This window comes from Myiozetetes cayanensis, unplaced genomic scaffold (assembly GCF_022539395.1).
Source record: "Myiozetetes cayanensis isolate MyiCay16 unplaced genomic scaffold, myiCay2020 scf2-11, whole genome shotgun sequence".
Taxonomy (NCBI): domain Eukaryota; kingdom Metazoa; phylum Chordata; class Aves; order Passeriformes; family Tyrannidae; genus Myiozetetes; species Myiozetetes cayanensis.
This window is the reverse complement of record NW_026087411.1, coordinates 23,820,678-23,838,284: the sequence shown is the minus strand read 5'-3', so window position 1 is coordinate 23,838,284 and position 17,607 is coordinate 23,820,678. Positions and strand designations below refer to the sequence as shown.

General features: G+C 42.2%; 1 protein-coding gene across 1 annotated transcript in view; it reads right to left on the bottom strand.

Moving 5' to 3' along the window:
* Nucleotides 1–11,764, bottom strand: part of EML4 (EMAP like 4) — a 149,823-nt gene extending 138,059 nt beyond the window's left edge. Inside the window, exon 1 of the mRNA XM_050314223.1 lies at nucleotides 11,474–11,764. Within this exon, the coding sequence (XP_050170180.1) occupies nucleotides 11,474–11,498 (25 nt within the window). The 5' untranslated portion in view covers nucleotides 11,499–11,764. The remainder of the gene's footprint in view (nucleotides 1–11,473) is intronic.
* Between the last annotated feature and the right edge of the window lie 5,843 nt (nucleotides 11,765–17,607).

The window sequence follows — 17,607 nt, the reverse complement described above, 5'->3', positions numbered from 1 at the left end:
CCTCCCAGAGAGCAGACAAGGGTGGGTCCTACAGTCTCAGATTAGGGGCTTTTTTTTCAGGGGTAGACATCGTCCTTTCCCTTCCCTACTACAAAATCACTTGTTCACAGTAAGTCAAAACTATATTTCATATCTGATTATTAACACTACCCCTACACATTTTTCTTCTAAAAAAACATACCCAAAGACCATATGACAGTACAGAAGAGCTGTTGGCAAAAATGTAGTTTCTTATTCATCTTAGGCAAATCACTTCTTTCTAGTAAAGATTTCTATCTTCTTTTACCTGCTAATTAGTTTGACTTTTAAGGTATCTTGAGTTTTAATCCGTACACTGTATGCAAAAGACTATGTAAATAGCAATATGACAAAGAGAGAGAAAAGCTACTTCAAAGTGAGCTTAAAGTTTTGCAAACCAAAATACTTACTGCAATGCATAAGACAATGAAGACCCAATAATACTGACAGGAAATTAAAATACGCTTTAATCACACATACAAAAAACTATGTCCAAATAGGGCTATATTACATCACAGATATGGTATATATAAGGTAGGAATCAGTCTCTTCTTTCAGGAAACAAATGGTAGGACAAGAGGAAATAGCCTCAAGTTGCACCAGGGCAACAAGCAACTTCCTCCCTCTCACAAAACAACTCCTCGCTGGTCCCAGGCAAGCACCCCAGGTTCAGAGCATACAGGTACAGCAGTGCTCACCCAGCAGCTCCGAAGAATGCCCACCCTTCCTCCCACAGGTCCAGCCATCTTCAGAGATAGGTCTCACATTAAGCTTTAAGGCTTTCTGCAGGCCCAGAGAAAGTGACACTGCTTGCACAGCTTGCAGTCTTTACATCCATGTGTTTTGAAAAACCTTAACACAGTAGTAAACAGCTTACATTCTTCATTTTTGAGATGGATGACCACTCTGGCATTTTACTAGTAAAATCCAAATTAAATAGTCTCACGAGTCCATATACCTCTACAAACAGAACGCTACACGTATACATACACTCTTGTAGCAGAACCACAAGCTCAGCACTCACATACAAAATGAATGATCAAAAATTATGTTCAAAATTCAGATGACCTGATATAAAGAAAACTGTCTCCCATCCCAGTTCAGCAAACGGGATGTGAGATTAGAGTCCCACACAACACCACACCAACTCACTGACAAATTATCCCAGTGAAAAAGCAATATAAGGTTCCTCCAAACTCACCATGTTTTCTGCATCTGCTAATACACACCACAATATTTAACTCATAAGAAACCATTCCACAGTACGCTAAGATCAGAGATTGATAAAAACCACCAATCTGGATGCCCACAGCTTGAATCCCTCTAAAGTCACCTTAATAATGCATTTACACAGAGTAGATCCTGCATTTACATGTAATTTCTTCTACCAGCATTCTAAGCACTTCTTAAAGGTTCACAAGTGCTTTTTGTGGGTTCCCCTGCAGAAGGAATAAAGTGGGATTGTTTTTCAGTCCTTGGCTGCAGTGATTCTAAACTTCAGAGTTTTCAAAAATTTACAGATTGCTAGCTTCTACCTATTTTCTTTGCACCTAAACCAGTTAGCACGGAAAAACTTGAGGCATGATGTTAATCTCACACAGAAATTATTTGTATTCTCCACACTCTGACAATTTTCCAATCAAATCATAAAAATGTGTATCAGTTTGTAATGCCATTACTGACTCATATGCTGGGTAGACTTTGGAGATGCACTACTCAAGGCACTATGGCACTCAGGGGCCAGCACTCATTTCTTCCCAAACCCCTCACAGGATGAGGATAGAGCTCCTAACACTGCAGCTCCCAACTCTCACACACAACCAGGACATCTGAGATGATTCATTTCTGTATTTGTATTACTCCATGGTACTGAAGTCCCCTAGAAAAGGCACGTCACTGACATCCCTTAGCTTATGATCCATAGAACATCCCAGTGACACAGCTGTACAAGTCCCACTTACTGAGCATGTTCATGTCCAGAACTGAAAAGGCACATAAAGAGCAATGGATATGTATTCACACCTACTTAGGCTTGTACTCAACTGTTCAGGTTAGCTACTCCAGCAAACAGCACAGGAATAGTGCCATACTGGAGTATCACTTGTAATGAAACACTTGTAAGTCAGATCAAGTGTTCAGAAAAATATGTGTTTTCCAAGAATCTGATTTGCTTGCTGTTTTCTACAACTATGTCTAATACCCATTTTCTCTATGTTTAAGAGGAAGAAAAGCAATTTCCATTTTTAAACCTACTCTGAAAATACCTCAAATCACTCACCTCTTTGTTTATAACCAACCTTTCACCCCCTCCAAACATCCTTCAGAAAATACTACAGTCACAAATACAGAAAAAAACCCAAATCTGGAAAACAGCACTGCCAACATGTCATCTTTCTTATATATTTCAAATGATTTTCATGGAAAAATGCCATCTCCTATGCTAAATGCTTAGAAAATAGCCATGGGGACATCTTCCTCATCATCGACCTCAATGCAAGTGAATCTAAAACCATCTCAAAGCAGTGCTTACTACAGCTACCACAAACCTGTCCTTAGGGAGACTCAGTGCTGTTTCATGCTTATCCTATGAAAGAAAAAAAAAAAAAAAAAAAGGCAAAAAGGGTTTGGATTGCCTGTTGTTGTCCCATTGTCCCCCTTGCCTCATCACTTTAATGAACCTGTTTAGAGTTCAGACAACAAGCAACACTGCCACACAAACCAGTGATTTCCTGCCAGGTCTCTCTGACAGCATTTGCACAGTATATGCTGCGAGAGGAGGAGATAGCAGTTCAGTGCAGAATGTCATAGCTAAACAAAGTTGTAATTATCTCCTTGTTAGAGTTCTTGTTTAAAAAAGCTAAGTGATACTATGCAGGCAGACATGAGTATTGCCGTGTCTCTGAATCTTGCAGCCAAAAGCGTTTAATTTATCGTTCCCACCGCTGAAGGTTCCTCCTTTCCACACCTCTCTTTGGAAATACCGAAGACCATGTTTTTAGAAATGCTCTTCTGAAATTCCATTCAATCAAACTGCTTCCAAAAATGCCAAAATCTTAACAGTTGCAATGCATGTTAACATATCTGAAGTGGACTTTGATCCCAGAGAAGCCCAGACATACGTGTGTAGCAGTCATCTCAGAACTGCTCTGACTCAAAGCACGACTTTTAGGCATTGGAATGGGCTGCTCAGGCATTGGAATGGCCCTGCCTAGGGAGGTGGTGGATTCTCCATCCCTGGAGGTTTTTAAGAAGGGACTGGATGTGGCACTTAGTGCCATGGTCTAGTAACTGTGGTGGTAGTGGATCAAGGGTTGGTCCTTTCCAACTCATCTGATTCTATGATTCTGGGACTTCACCACAGCTACATCAAACCAGAGATGTGTGAGAAGATCTTAAACAGCAACCCTTTTCCTTCCATTCCATGTGGTCAGGTTACCAATATCTTGTGGTCCTGGAAAAGAATTCAGTCATGCCCTACCTACGTCTATAATTCAAAGCCACTCCAAAGTTTGCCTATTAATTATAGAAGCCAAAGGTACTGTAAGATGCACAATGAAAACTAAAAAAAAAAAAAAAAGTTAGTTTGTGGAGCTGATGTCCTTCCTGAAAAAGTGAACCTGTAAGATTGGTCTCCACTCTGCCATTTTTAAACAGACCTTGCCAATGAAATTCAGAGTTCTAATTAAGGAAAGATTCATATAATGCACACAACAGGAAATGTCTTAAGAAAATGGCATGGTCTGCCTGTGACCAAGAATAAGGGGGAAAGAAACTGGAGCCCACCCTACTGCTGTTGTTCCAAACAGCGATGGGCGCAAAACTCATCAGAACCCCGATGTAAAAGCAACATTTTTCTTTTGTTTTTAAAAGTGTAAAAAAGTAACATATACTAAACTGTAAGGAAACTAATAGTTCTACCATTTACCTTATGCGTATTTGGGATTGCTAAATTAGCTGTGCCTGGGCAGGCTTGCTTACCTCAGCCACTGACTGAATTTAAGCATTTTAAAACAGTTTCTAGTACTCTTATGTCATAATTTCATGACCATAAAAGTGGTGAAATCATTACTTCCATGTTTGGACAGCAAATATAAATTTCTTTGTCAATAGCCATTGACTTGCTTTTGTGTCCTCAACTTAGAATACAGAAATCCAGCTCTTTTGTCTTCAAAATTATAAAGTTCTCATAGAAACATATTCTCATTTACTTTAACTAAACACACATTTCTAGACATAACTAATTTACAGCATCCCTTTAGGGAGCCAGTTCTGGGGCTTAAAACCATTTTTTTTACTTTAATTTATCCACTGGGTTTCAAACTCCCAATCTTCCCAGAGGATTATGAAAGCCTGCCAATTTAGCTTGATGCATTAAAACTGTTTACACAAATCCAAAATATATTCAAACATAGAACAGGTTGGTTTCAGCCTTCCCTCCAACTCCCTCCACCCCCTGCTTATTTTTTAAGCCCAAAGAAATTGGCAGAAGAAATGGGAACCAACTCCAGGCTGGAGCACTGCATTCACAGCTATAAGTGGAGTTCCAGTGAAACAAGAGAATCAGGCAAGAGGCAACAGAAAGTATTTTTCTTTAATTTAATACAACATCTGAAATTCAACGAAACTGTACCTCTCCAAAACATATCATATTCATTTATAGTGCACAGCTAGGTTCCCTCTCTTGCCCCTTACACTTCACTTCTATTATGCATAAGAATCACTTGCAAGTGGAAGCAGCTTCAGAAAGTTAAGAAAAGGTGTTTAAATACAAAAAGTAAGCCTACTTCTACTGTTGTCTGTTAATACTCACAAATTGAGTCTTAGAGATTTCTTTTAAGAGCTAATTTTACAATTAGACATATTTGCACTCAAAAATATCTTGTTTAAAAGCTGAACGAGCATGCAGCCCACATCACTAGACGGGGTAGAAAGACAGTGTACATCATCAACCAAAGAAAGAAACCAGATTCCCCAAAGTCTTACTAAAACAGCTGTCCTTCACAATGAACAGCACTGTCATGCAAAGCGCAGCAGTGCAGCCATTAAAGAGTCAGGAAAGGAGTCTGAGAAACCAGCAGTTAAAGAAAAAGACATAGCTATATTTAGTAAACAAGTTAGGCTGAAACTATTGAGGATGAGCAAGAGAGGCAAAACAATCAAAAAGCTAATTAAAGAAAAAAAAACCTAGTTCATCCAACCCTGTAAGAAGTCTTAGGGCAGAAAGCCCAGGTATCCATCCTTCAGCATCCAATGAAAGAAAAGCCCAGCAAAACTATAATTTTGCACCAATTTAAACAAGCAGATGATGAAAACAAAGCAAGCAATTTCTCTTCAAGCTGCTGATGCTTGTGCTCACTTGTTTACAGAAAAGAAAAGCCAGGCGAGCAGTGGTTCCACCTGAGACCGTAACTATAGAAAGACTTCTTGAAAAGGAAGTTAGTGAAGCTTGTGAAAAGTTGTTTATCAGGTGATTTTCATCTCGTAAACAGAACAATGTCCGTACTAGAAATGCTCAGTACCAGTAAGAGCAGAGAGACTTGCACTGTCATCATACATGCCATGTGCTATAAAATTAATTATTGTCTAACACCCTTCCTATTATATTATGTGTGGGTAAAACAGGAACAACATTCTTGGCCTGAAGATCACATTCATTAAGGATTAGATTTAGCAAGGACCTAAGGAGAGAAAGAAAAATAAACCTCAGTAATTGATACAAACCACACGAAGGAAGAGAAGCAGTTCCTTTGAAGAGCAAGCAGTATCATACAGATCACCCTGTACTTACTAGCAACACAATCAGCAACATAATGCTGCTTAAAAAACAAAATGATGCTTCAGAGAATTTGTAAATACACTGTTCTTGACCAATTTTTTCCCTCTTATATACTTCATGAAATAAAGCACAGAAGAAAAAAATCCTTTCATAGTAGGTTCTTCAGGCAAGAGACAATCCTGTCAGATAACTCTATTTCCATATCAAAAATATTCAGTTAGAGTATGAAAAACACCCTGTAAGGCCAGAAATTCTTCTCAGTATCCCAGGCATTAAAAGCCTTTCTAAAGGAGAGAAAGGAGTCTTTCTCATAGAGACTCCTATGTTTGGGATACTACTTCTTTTTTTCGTTTGTTTGTAAAAGTGAGAGTGTTACTCACAACCAGGGCAAATATTGCCAATTGCTCTCTGCAAAAACAGAATTGTTTTTTAAACACACAATCCTTTGCTTCTCAGCTGGTTAGAGAGCAAAGGGTTCCTCCTCGCTGCCCATAAACTAAAGACCCCTTTAGCAAAAGGTGAGCCACCACCGAGTTTCTGAACCCAACAGCCTGTTCTCCTCACTGCTGTAGTTTAATCACCCTTGGCACCAACCAAGGCCATCCTTCTCAGGCAGAGCAGACTGACGTCCTGCCAAAGCTTTTATTTTTAAGAAGACTAGCACACTGACAATAGCACACAGCAAGCCCACGAACAGAGCCCCAGGAATCAGGCTGAACTCGCCACTGCTATGAGCAATTGCACTGCAGCACCACGGCCACTTCTGCAGTCTAGACGGGCAACGATAAAGCCTAATATTCTAGCCCAAATAAATGACAAATACCCCACACACTCATTTTTCTCGGTAGTAAGCCCAGCCAGAGATGAATCATGATCCACACACGCTTCCCAGGCTCACAGCACTAGTGACCACAAGATCCTCTCCGCTTGAGCTCCCCTGAGCCCTCTGGCAGACCTGCCCACACATACTGGGGGCTTTGGAGAAGACTTAGTGGGTTTTAGCAAAGCCATGGGTTCAAAAGACACTGTTGGCTCTTCCAGTGCAGAGGAACAGCACATACTCACAACACTGCCTCAGTACCTACCCCAACACTGACCTGAAATACCTAAGAAACAGGAATCTTTTCCAAAAACTTCTATACAATGACTTCTATACAAACTTCTATACAAGTAAAAGAAATGGGGCGGAGGGGGAAATATGAACTTACCTACATGTCACCCCTCCAGTGAGTAGTCAGCATATAAACTGCAGTTAGTAGCAGTATGTATACAGTGATAGAACAATGTGTAAATATTAGATAAAATTATTAAAAAATAGTCTCTCTTATGTCTCCAGTTCTCCCTCCATTAACACCAACAGCAGAGCAAACACTGGTCTCCACTTAGTCATTTCAGCTCTCCTTTACTTTCTATTTCTCTGAAAAAAGTGCGTAAGCTCAAATAATCTGTAAAAAAAATTCTTACATTTTTCTGCTTGCCTGAGACTTCAAGAGTGATTTTAATTTCTCTGTGAAAATGTTTTCAACCATAGAGAATCCTTCAGTAAAGAGTGCTTCTAAGCTTCAAGGCATCCTGCACAGCTGCACAAAAAACATGGTTAGTATTCAGAAGTTGAGACTTTTTCACCTTTTTTTTTTTTTTTTTTTTTACGAGTTACTATTCTGTCACAGAGCTCATCACTGGAGAGAGTCCTATTGAAATGCTTTCTTCCACATTGTTATCATACACTGGTGACAAACTTGGAAAAGGCTGTGGTCATTTTTTTAACAAAATCCGATGAATGCTTCCATATCTTTGTTTACAATGAGTTATTGTTACAGAGCTCAGTTAACAGAAGCTTTCTCAGACGAGAAAACAATGTAGCAGCTAAAAGCAATGGAAAACTGTCCACCAAAGAGCACTCCTCATCAGCCCCAGGCAGCCTGTCGTGGTTGACTCTTCATAACTCTAAATCTAGCAGATCTCATACCTTTGACAATTAACCTTACAGAAAGTAAGATAAATTAACAGCTTAAGAGGTGCCACGGGGAAGTGACAGAGTGACAAATGCTTCATATTAAGACAGTACTCTAAGACACCTTTCAGCTGAAAGTGGACTTTAGCTCCACCAGAAAGTTACATTTTAAGCCTAAGAAAGGCATTGCCCTCCTCACTGCAGCAGGTTCTCAACACGGCAGAACCACCCTAAGAGCTGACAACTAGGTGGCACAGTGCCACCAGGTCCCACCTACCCTCAGCTGAAGTCTCCTATCTATTCCTTCCCACTACCTCCTGTCATGCTTCTCCTACTCCCACAACAAGTCAATTTAGGCAGAAAAACACCGAAATACAGGGGCAAGCAGGAAGGCTGTAAACTAATACAATCCATGACGGTAGCTAAAAATCAAAATTACCATTGGTAAAACTGTCAGTCTTCTGCAGTCCTGAAGCCCTCTGATGGGCATATCTGAATCAGTTCATCATAAGCTCACAGGCACCAGTAATGAGAGTGGAAGAAATACAGGGCAGTAGCACAGACCAAACAGGAAAGAGGGATGAAGCACAACACCACTTACAGAAAGCCTTGGCTGCACTATTTCCCACATGGGCTTTTTATTTGCCCTTTTTTTTCCCCTTTGATAGGACTCTCTGCTTGATTCTTTTGGTGGAACTAACAGAGCTTTCGTTCTCCTGAAGATGAATGTCTTCAGGCTGTTTTGATGAGGACCCTAATAAGCAAGGGAACTTGGCAGAGTCAGAGCCAGACACCCATGCTGTGCTCCTGTCTCAGCAAGGGCACAAAGCAAGAGCCCAGGCGCTTGGTCCAAGTCCCCAGACTTCTTGTTCCCATTCAGCAGCATATTCTTTTACTTCCAGGGATGCACCTGACAAAGCAGATGGCCAAAATCCATTGAGCTTTCTGACAAACGTCATGTTGGAATTGCTCAAATGTAAGGTATGCCTGTCCTACTTGAGACAATAAATGAGATTCAATAACCACTTTGCTACTGGCAATATTCAAAAGGTATTGAAGCCCCTGAAAACGTGAAATAACTCAGTGCTTTATAAAGACTCAATCAATGCGTATTTCAACTGTGCAAATTAACTCATAACACATAGGGGTTTTTTTACTGTATACAGTAATGGTATATTCTCATGTTGAGTGCTACATAAGCATTTACTAAACTAATAATCAAAACAATTTTCTAAATTACATATAAAAAGGTTTCTTTCATCTGTTTATTCTCATAGAAATTTCAATATGAAGCCAAAAGAAAACAGCTGCATAAAGTATTTTCAACTCCAAGAGACATGTAAGAAGGTATTTCTGCCTATGCTGGAGGGCACAATCTGTAATAACATTTTGCCTTCCAGATAATGACAAGAGGCATTAAAAGGACAACTTGCTCTCTAATAAGCTCGCTTGACTGGTTGAGCATGCACATACAGAGATAGTACAGTTTTGCCAACAAAAATTTTAATTAATTTTTACATTTCATTCTAAAGAACATTAATTTATGGCCTTCCTAAAAGACATTTAGCAGATAGCTAATTAAATCCAAGCCATTAGATTTTAATTAGAGGTGTTTAAAAAAAAAAAAGTCTCAGAACATCAGAACAATTCACACATCTCTATGAACATTATGTGCTTGTTAGCAGCCAGAACAGCCAACAAGTGATTATAAACTCAGAAGAGGACTAAGCAGCATGATTCAAACCTGAAAACAAGAAAGTTACACAAACTTTACTACTTCAAAGCAAAAGATTCTGGGAATGCCGTCTTCACAGCCCAAGCCCAGAAAACCACCGTGCATCACTGCTTGCCACAAAAGCAAAATCAAAAGGCCAACTAGCAGTGAATATCATAATACACAGTTTAAAAGGTTGAGCTGAGCTTAATCCTCATTAAATTCTAATAAAATCACAGTGCCTTCCTGACCAAACAGTGAAACAAATTAAAGGTCCAGATGGAGCCTCCCTTAATAAGGCACATGAGATACCCCAAAGAGCCCATCACCGCTCCAACACAAGGTGCTGGGCAATCTGACAGTCCCGTGCCACCACTCAGCGAGAAACCTCTATGCAATAAAATAATGCTTTATTATTTCATAATAATTGGTTTTTTCTACTTCCAACAGAAAACAATTATTTCTAAATATCGACCTCACGGGGGCAATACTCTGTGAGTTAAAAGCAATATCGGTGTGCTTTGATATGGTGATCAGGTCCTCTGCTGGGTAAAGAGGTTCATAAATATTAAACATAGCATATTTGCATATGTCACCCACAAGCACAATCTTCCCTCAGAAAATCAGGAATAGAACCCGTACAATTCCTCCGTGTGTCGCTTTTTGATCGCCAGATATAAAACGGCCATGGCAGTTACTTGAGCAAGGACAGTATATCAGGCAAAGAGCCAAACTACCAAAGCATACTGTTAATTATGGTGCACCAGTTTGGTTTGGACAGGTGCCTAAAATCCTGGAGTTGACATTTCAAAAACCTGAAAGGTTAGGATCACACTCAGAAGTATTTAAATGAGTCAATTTTTCCACAGAATTGAGAACTATTCACTGTTGCTACAGATTTCACAGGAGTGACATAAAAATAAATTAATCTGATTTTTAAGAGGCACAGATTTATTCTTCTACAAAAGATGGAGTGAGTTTGATCACGAAATGCCTACAACAGATACAGGAGTGCTGAAAGCAAAGAGAAGGCACACGACGAGAGCGGCAGGTAAGCAGCACTGCAAAGCCAATGGTCTTGCAATTTGCCGAAATGGGAACTTACACGGTTTACAACTCTTACATTTGGATACATTTTCAGTTCACACTTGTAGTCAGGACAACTTGGTAGCACATGCAATCTGTCCTTCAAACCAGTCAGAAAGTAGGCTGGTGGAGCTGTTTTTCTCTCCAAGAAACTGCTGACCGTTTGCCGCAGCCTTAATAAAACTGAAGGGAACGCAGCCTGTCAGTTTTCTGGCAATATTTAGATGAGCAAGCAGCAAATATTTTCGATCACGCCACAGCTCCGGGCAGAGGAACCTGACACCCAGGGAGCCCTCGGGTGCACGGACGGATGCTCGGACAGCGGGAAGGCGGCGATCTTCCCCACTAACATCTCCGCGGACCCCGCCACGGCCCCCAGCTTTCCAGGGGTGCGAGGGAGCCCCATGGGGCCGGGGCAGGGCAGAGCTGTCCGCGCTCCCGGGGCTCTTGCTGCGACACCCGGGGTCTCTCCCGCTCCGGAGCAACAGGGAGACAGGAAAAAACAAAGTAGCGTAAAAAAAACCCAAACCAAACCAAACAAAAACCAAAACAATTAAGTAAGCCAACAGCCCAAAGCCAAGCAACTAACTCTGGGGAAGCGCAGGAGGGAAGAACAAAGGAGGCAAGTGCAGCCGGAGCTCTCGCAACAGATGGTTTGAAGCTGACCAGATTTCGCGCTGGCATCCCCTCCCCACCCTCCCTCCGCGGGCAGTGTTCGCACGCACCGGCCCAGCCGGCACCGCATCGCATCGCCCCCACACCGCGGTCCCCGCCGCCCGTCTGGCCCCGCGCAGCCCCAGCCCGCGGGTCCCGCATCGCCGCCGCCCGCAGGTGCCCGGCCCCGGCCCCGCCGCCGGGCTGGGCTGCCGGGCGGCTGCCGGCACGCTCGTCCCGTCCCGTCCCGTCCCGTCCCGCCGCCGCTCACCCAAACTCCCGGCGAAACCGTCCATTTTGTGCGGGGGGACACTGGTGCCGCAGCCCGAGGCGAAGCCGCCGTCGTCGTCGGCCGGGACAGGTTCATTCACCCGCGGAGCGGCGGCAGGCAGCGGCGGCGCCGCAGCCCAGGGCTCATCAGCCGCCCAGGGCAGCGGCTCCGGCGGCTCCCCGCGCTCGGCGGAGGGAGGCGGTTCCGGCTCCTCCTCCTCCTTCTACCGCTGCTGCTCTGTTGCTGCTGCTGCTGCGGGGCAAGCGCTGCCCGGCTCCGTCCCTGCGCCGCGACCCCAGCACGGCAGCGAGTGCCGAGCTCCTCCCGCTGCCGCCAGCACCGCCCCAGCGCCCCGTGCTGTCGTGCTTCCGACTCCGCCCGCCCTGGCAGCCGCCGCTTCCCCTGCGGGCGGGCCGGCCCCGCCGCAGCCCCCGCCGGCGGGCAGGCGGCTCGGGCCGCCTCCGGCTGCGGCTCCCGCGAGAGCGCCCGCGGCTCAGGGACTCCCGGGAACGGGGGAGAGGACGGGCTGCAGATCGCAGCTCTCGGCCGGGGGCAGCGCAGCGGCGGTGCTGGGATCAGCACGCCTTCTCCGGGATGGGCCGGCGAGGAGCAACAGCTGAATTTGCCTTTATAGGCTTGTACTCATAAGCGGTTTGTGTGAGGGTTAATTGGGCGACTTAATGTAATGATCCTAGCAATCAAACCAGAGATTTTTTCATACGTGAGTCTCAAAACGTTTGCTCACTCCACTTCGGGGAAGTTTTTCCTCGATACTAAGCCAGAGGAACTGTCACTTCTCTACTTATATTTCTTGTAGCTGTGCATAAGGAATCGCTCCTTCCACTTCCAGCCGGCCGGGTTCCTGACCGTCTCCTGTAACTTGCAGCCATGTGCTTAATGTCGAGCGAAAATAGAAAGTAGTAGCAGAAATTCAAGTCAAGCCATGCTGCGTACCATCTAATTGCCTAGCCGAGAGCATTTCGTATGTTAAGCAACATAATCAAGTTGCATGACGCATTTTCTCCTTGGTCAGGAAAAGCTGCGTACCCATTGCAACATCCTGTTTTGCTATAAGTATTTTCCTGTAATGTATTCGAGCGCTAGTGCCGCAGTCATACACAGACGGGGATCATTGCCTCATGAGCACGTCCGTGGCATTTGCAGCCGTGCCCTCTAATGACAGGCTATGGATGTTGTCGAACAGGACTGAGGAGAACGCGGTGCTGGAGAACAGCACAGACCTGCTGGTGACAGCCCACGCTTCCCCAGTACCTTCCATCCGCTTAGGCAAAAGCATCGTTATCTCGCTGATCTGCAATATAAAATAAACCCAAGAGGTTTATGCTTGCTCACATTAGAGAAAAGCGCCTTGAAATTTTTCATCAAAACCTAATCTCCACTGGATTTTCCAGCAAATTTTACTGAGCAGCTGCCACAGCGATGAATTTGAGTGCAGCTGCCTGCAAACTACATTAATAATCCACCATTGTACATCCTGTAGTCCTGTCAAAAAAAGATGGCTTGCAACCGGTCTGCTATAAATGAGCCATCATTAGCCACTAAAGGTCTGGTCTTAATTATTAACAGGTATTATACTTCCTACTAGTGCATGCTGTAGAACGGCTGTATATAGACTACTTCCACGATCTTTTAGCTATGACGAATGGGTGCTGGAGTCAGTCTGGTTCACCAAAATTTCCCTTTAAAATGCTTCATTGTACAAACAAAAGCAAGAAGAGCAAGGCACTAAAGCTCCAGTCCTAACTCCCCAGCCCCCAGTTATTTCTTGCCTCAGGGTACATTTGCAACGTACTCAAAGCATTAGGAGTACAGAGAGAAACCTCCTCAAGCTAAGAAAGGAACAGTGCTCTGGGAATTCAGAGCCTGTGCACAGTTTCCTTCAGAAAAGGGCCCCTTCCCCTGAGGCAGAGCCTTATGTAAATTCTTCAGGTGGGATTCAGGTGCATCAGGTGAGCTGTTTTGTTAAACAAAAAAACCCCAACAAACAAAAAGCAAGCCTAGCTACTTTCTTCAGCTGTCAGTAAACCATCCTTCAGACACACCCGTGAGTGAGATATTGCAAACATTCTTAGGTTTGTAAGTGAAAAGGTTTTGCCTCTATTTATAGATTGAAAACTGAGGCTCAGAGGTGAAGATGGCATCGTGGATTCTTATCTAGACGTTTAATTCTTACTGAGTTTAGTTAGGAGCATGAACCTTTGATTATCTGTGTCACGCAGAGCTTGCATGGAAGTATGTAAAAAGGTTAAAGAGCTGCAAAGAAAACTATTTCTTTATAATGTTATATTAAACATGAGTACTGTAGTACTGTTGAAATCTGAAATTTTGGTTTCAGTATTTTTAAAGTAAAGCTATATCACTGCAGAGTTAAGGAACTGAACAAAACTAAAGAATTTAAAAAGCAAGGAAGTTTACCTTTGTGTGATTTGTTAATTAGGAGTTTCTGAAGAGCAAAGACTGTGCAGAACTTTACAAAATATGGCAAACTTCAGCTTTTAAATTCTTACGTTTATTTCTTCAGTCTAACCAAGTTCTGCATGCTACATAAATTTAGGTGGGGCTTTGACTGGAGCATTAATTTATTATGTGTTTATGGTGTACACAACAGATGTAATTGTGCTATGGACAGGAGCTTTAGCAAAAAAAAATCTGCAGTAAATACATGTATGGCCAGGTGTAATCTTTAACAATTTACTTGGCTGATGAGCAGAAGAACTTACAATTAAAGAAAAAATAGTCTTCTTTGTGTAGGTTTCAGACAGGTACTGGCAAATTGCTTAACATAGCCTGTAAACTGATAAACAGTTTGACTGTTCCAGGTGCAAACCCTGCAGAATGGGTGATTTCTTACCTCCAGTATAGTACCTAGTGCTTAACTTGGAGGGAGGAGTTGTATAGTGCTTTAAGGGATTTAACTTCTGTTTCTTTGTTGACACTGATTCAAAAACACGAACCAGAGAGTTGTTACAAAATTTTAATAAGCTCAGCAGTTATCTCCTTCTAGTTTTTATTTTGATGCTAAGGAAAGATTACATTATTCAAGATTGGAGTGATCCCACCTCAGCTTTCAAATCAGCTAACATCCAATGCTTCATTGCACGTATAGATAGTAAATAGAGAAAGACAAATGTGATACCACAGGGCAGGAATTTTACATCAGTTTAACAGATTCACTGTTTAGGAAATCTAAATTCTTGTCTGCATCCTTCCCTCTCTCTGTATTGCACCCTGACCCTTTGTCACTCCCACTAATTCAGGAGGCATCTGGACTGATGCTGAGGCAGGCAAAGCCTGAGCTCTGCTTCTCAGAGTAGCTGGTGAGCAATGAGCTGGTGCCTCAGCTTCAGTAAATCAGTTTGGTGTTACTGATTTCACCGGACGGGGCTGACATGCCCTTGTTGAGGACCTGGACATACACACAGAGTCTCCCTCTTACTAGAAGGAAGTTATGAAAATACAACCCCCAGAAAGAGGTCACCCTGAAATGCACAGTGGAGGCTACACACATTCCAGAAATATTTACCCAGCCCTTGAAGGAAATAGTCTGTTTTTTCCCCCATTGTTTCATTTCTTTGGCACATTTTCCTTGAACTGCAGGTTTTTGAACAATACTTCTTGCAAGAATACCTGTGTTTGTCTTGGTGGTTTTTTCAATTGGCATAGCTTGGCAGCCTTCATCCTGGGAATTGTTTGTAACTTTTTGGTGGCTTGAATGTAAATTACATTTAAGCATTTTTACACTGAGGAAACATTAAAAATATTAACAACTGAAAATGAAATTGCTGAGATTCTTGTACATGAAGTTGGGAGCCTGAACCTGAGCCACTTTGTCTTAGCAGTTAGAAAGATAAATGTGCTTTCCATGGTACTTCTCCCTCCTGCAGTTTTTCTGGTGCACCTCCTCAGGGCCAGCAGCAAGGAGCCCAAATGCATGGCAGCGAGCAGCCAGAAAGCCCCAGCCCCACCTGTCTGATCCTGCTTCTCTCCTGCTCTCATCTGCAGACCTAGGAAGCGGGGAAGAGGTGATGCTATTTGTAACCAGCTGTGCCCCACAGCTGGTGGTGTAATCAGTGTAGGATCTCTCCCTATGCTCGTTTGAGATGTTGTTGTTTTACAGATATGTGGCTTTCTTTATGGTGTATTATTTTGAAGAGGAACAACTTTGTTGCATGGGATATTGTTAAATTTCCTAAGTGAGTCTCAGGTTATAAGTTCCCAGGGGTCACTGATGTGAGGGGAAAAGTTTGATGCCTGACCTAGAGGAAAATTAAATTACTTCTTCCTGATTTATAGAGGGTACTTCTCTTACCTCCAACACAGAGTCTCTAGATTTCTTTTTTCTGGGCTGGGCTTTTTCCTCCTCCAAGAAGCAGCCTAAGGTTCAGTCCCCCTAAATTATCCAGGAGCATGAATCAGCACCTGTAATGCTAAATGGGTTGGAAGGCACTAAAAGTCTTGCCAAGGACTTGAGGAGACCTAAGAGAGCTTCTGTTAAGGGTTTTAATTATGTATTCAACTAAAATATGACACATAGTTTTTAAAATAGGGACAAATTAACTGCTATCTTAATTAATTTTGATAAAGACACCTAACTGCTACTGTATAATAGATGTTAGAAGCCAGACTTCTGGGTATTGCTGTGTACCTGCTTCACGCAATTTTTGTAACTTATTCCTAGAGGTTTGAGGTTATGGTATACCTAAGTATGTCCTGGACTTCCCCTATTGTCCTATAAGGTAGAAACAGAAGTTTTCTTTCAAAACAAAAACATAAAGTTTGCCAGAAGATTTCAAGGGGCTAAATTCTGTTAATGTGGACTTTTTTGTAGTAGTAGAATGGATCATAGTCTTATTTCTGTAGTGCTACTACTTCATTGCTGATTAACATAAAAACTCCTGAGGAGGTTGACTTTTGCAGCTATATATAGCTGATCTTTGTTGCCTTCTGCACATTTTAGTTTTTCAGCTTATTGCGAACAGATTTTGGTCAGTTTGCTAAGTTGTTCCCAGGTGTTCAGAAATTGCTTCATTTAATAGTATAAATACAATTTACTGGCAGTCAAAAAACCTAAAAAATTTTAAAAGATACTAATGATTCATGAGGGTCTCTGTAATTAAAACTCAGTGGAGATAGCTTTTGAGGATGTGCTGAGCATCCACTTCCTGAAAAATCCAACTTACAGGTTGCAGCTTTGTATTGATTATCCCAAAACTGCAATTCCAAACCATTAGATAAACTTTGTCAAGAACTGCATCATTTCTTGGTGTCCTCATTAAAAGCATGTTTTGGTTCAAATGTAGAACCTACAAATCTCTGTTAGTTTAAGGTAAATATCACACTTTTACATTCATGTGTTTAAAAAATGGCAGTCTCCTACAAACGTGACTACTGAGTAAGAGAAAAATAGCAGAGCTCTAGTGTTAATTCATTCACCAGCCCTGGTGGGAAATGAGCAAATTCAGTGTGATTCCTAAGCATTTAAAAATTGGCAGAATTTGAGCAGAGATAGTTGAAACCCTGCATGCACAAATTTTCTTTTTCTCATGAGGGAAAAGGCTTAGCATTTTAATTAGTGAGCAGGTTAAAAATTTTATTCTGCAATTTTGTATTGAGCTTATTAAGTGAGAAGATCTGAAAAACATTTCAGAAGGCTGGAAAAATAAAATCTTATCTTCCTTCATCTCTCCCTAATTGGATAAGTGGTCTGGTTTGTCATACTGAAAAGCACACTCAGTTGTTTTCTCAACTTAGTGAGCTCCTCATGAATTCATACCTTGGTCCAAGCACTATAAAAGTCTAATGTCTTACATAAGTGCTAAGTTAAGGATTTAGCTGAGGCATAAATTGGTGTATTGGCTTTGTATCAGCCATTTACATTAGGGTGCATTTTATTCTCTGCCTCGGGAAAAAATGTGCTTCAGCTTGTACTCAGGAGCACTATGATGAGCTCTGGAACAATCCCTTTTCTGTTCTCCTTAGAAAAATTACAAAAAGGTAAAGCTAGCAGGTCAGCAATGTTAACAAAGAGTGCTATCTAGTAAATGTTAAAACTGCTGGAAGACAGGCTGATTCTTAGACTGAGAAGTTAATGGAGATCCCCCTTAGGGACAGAA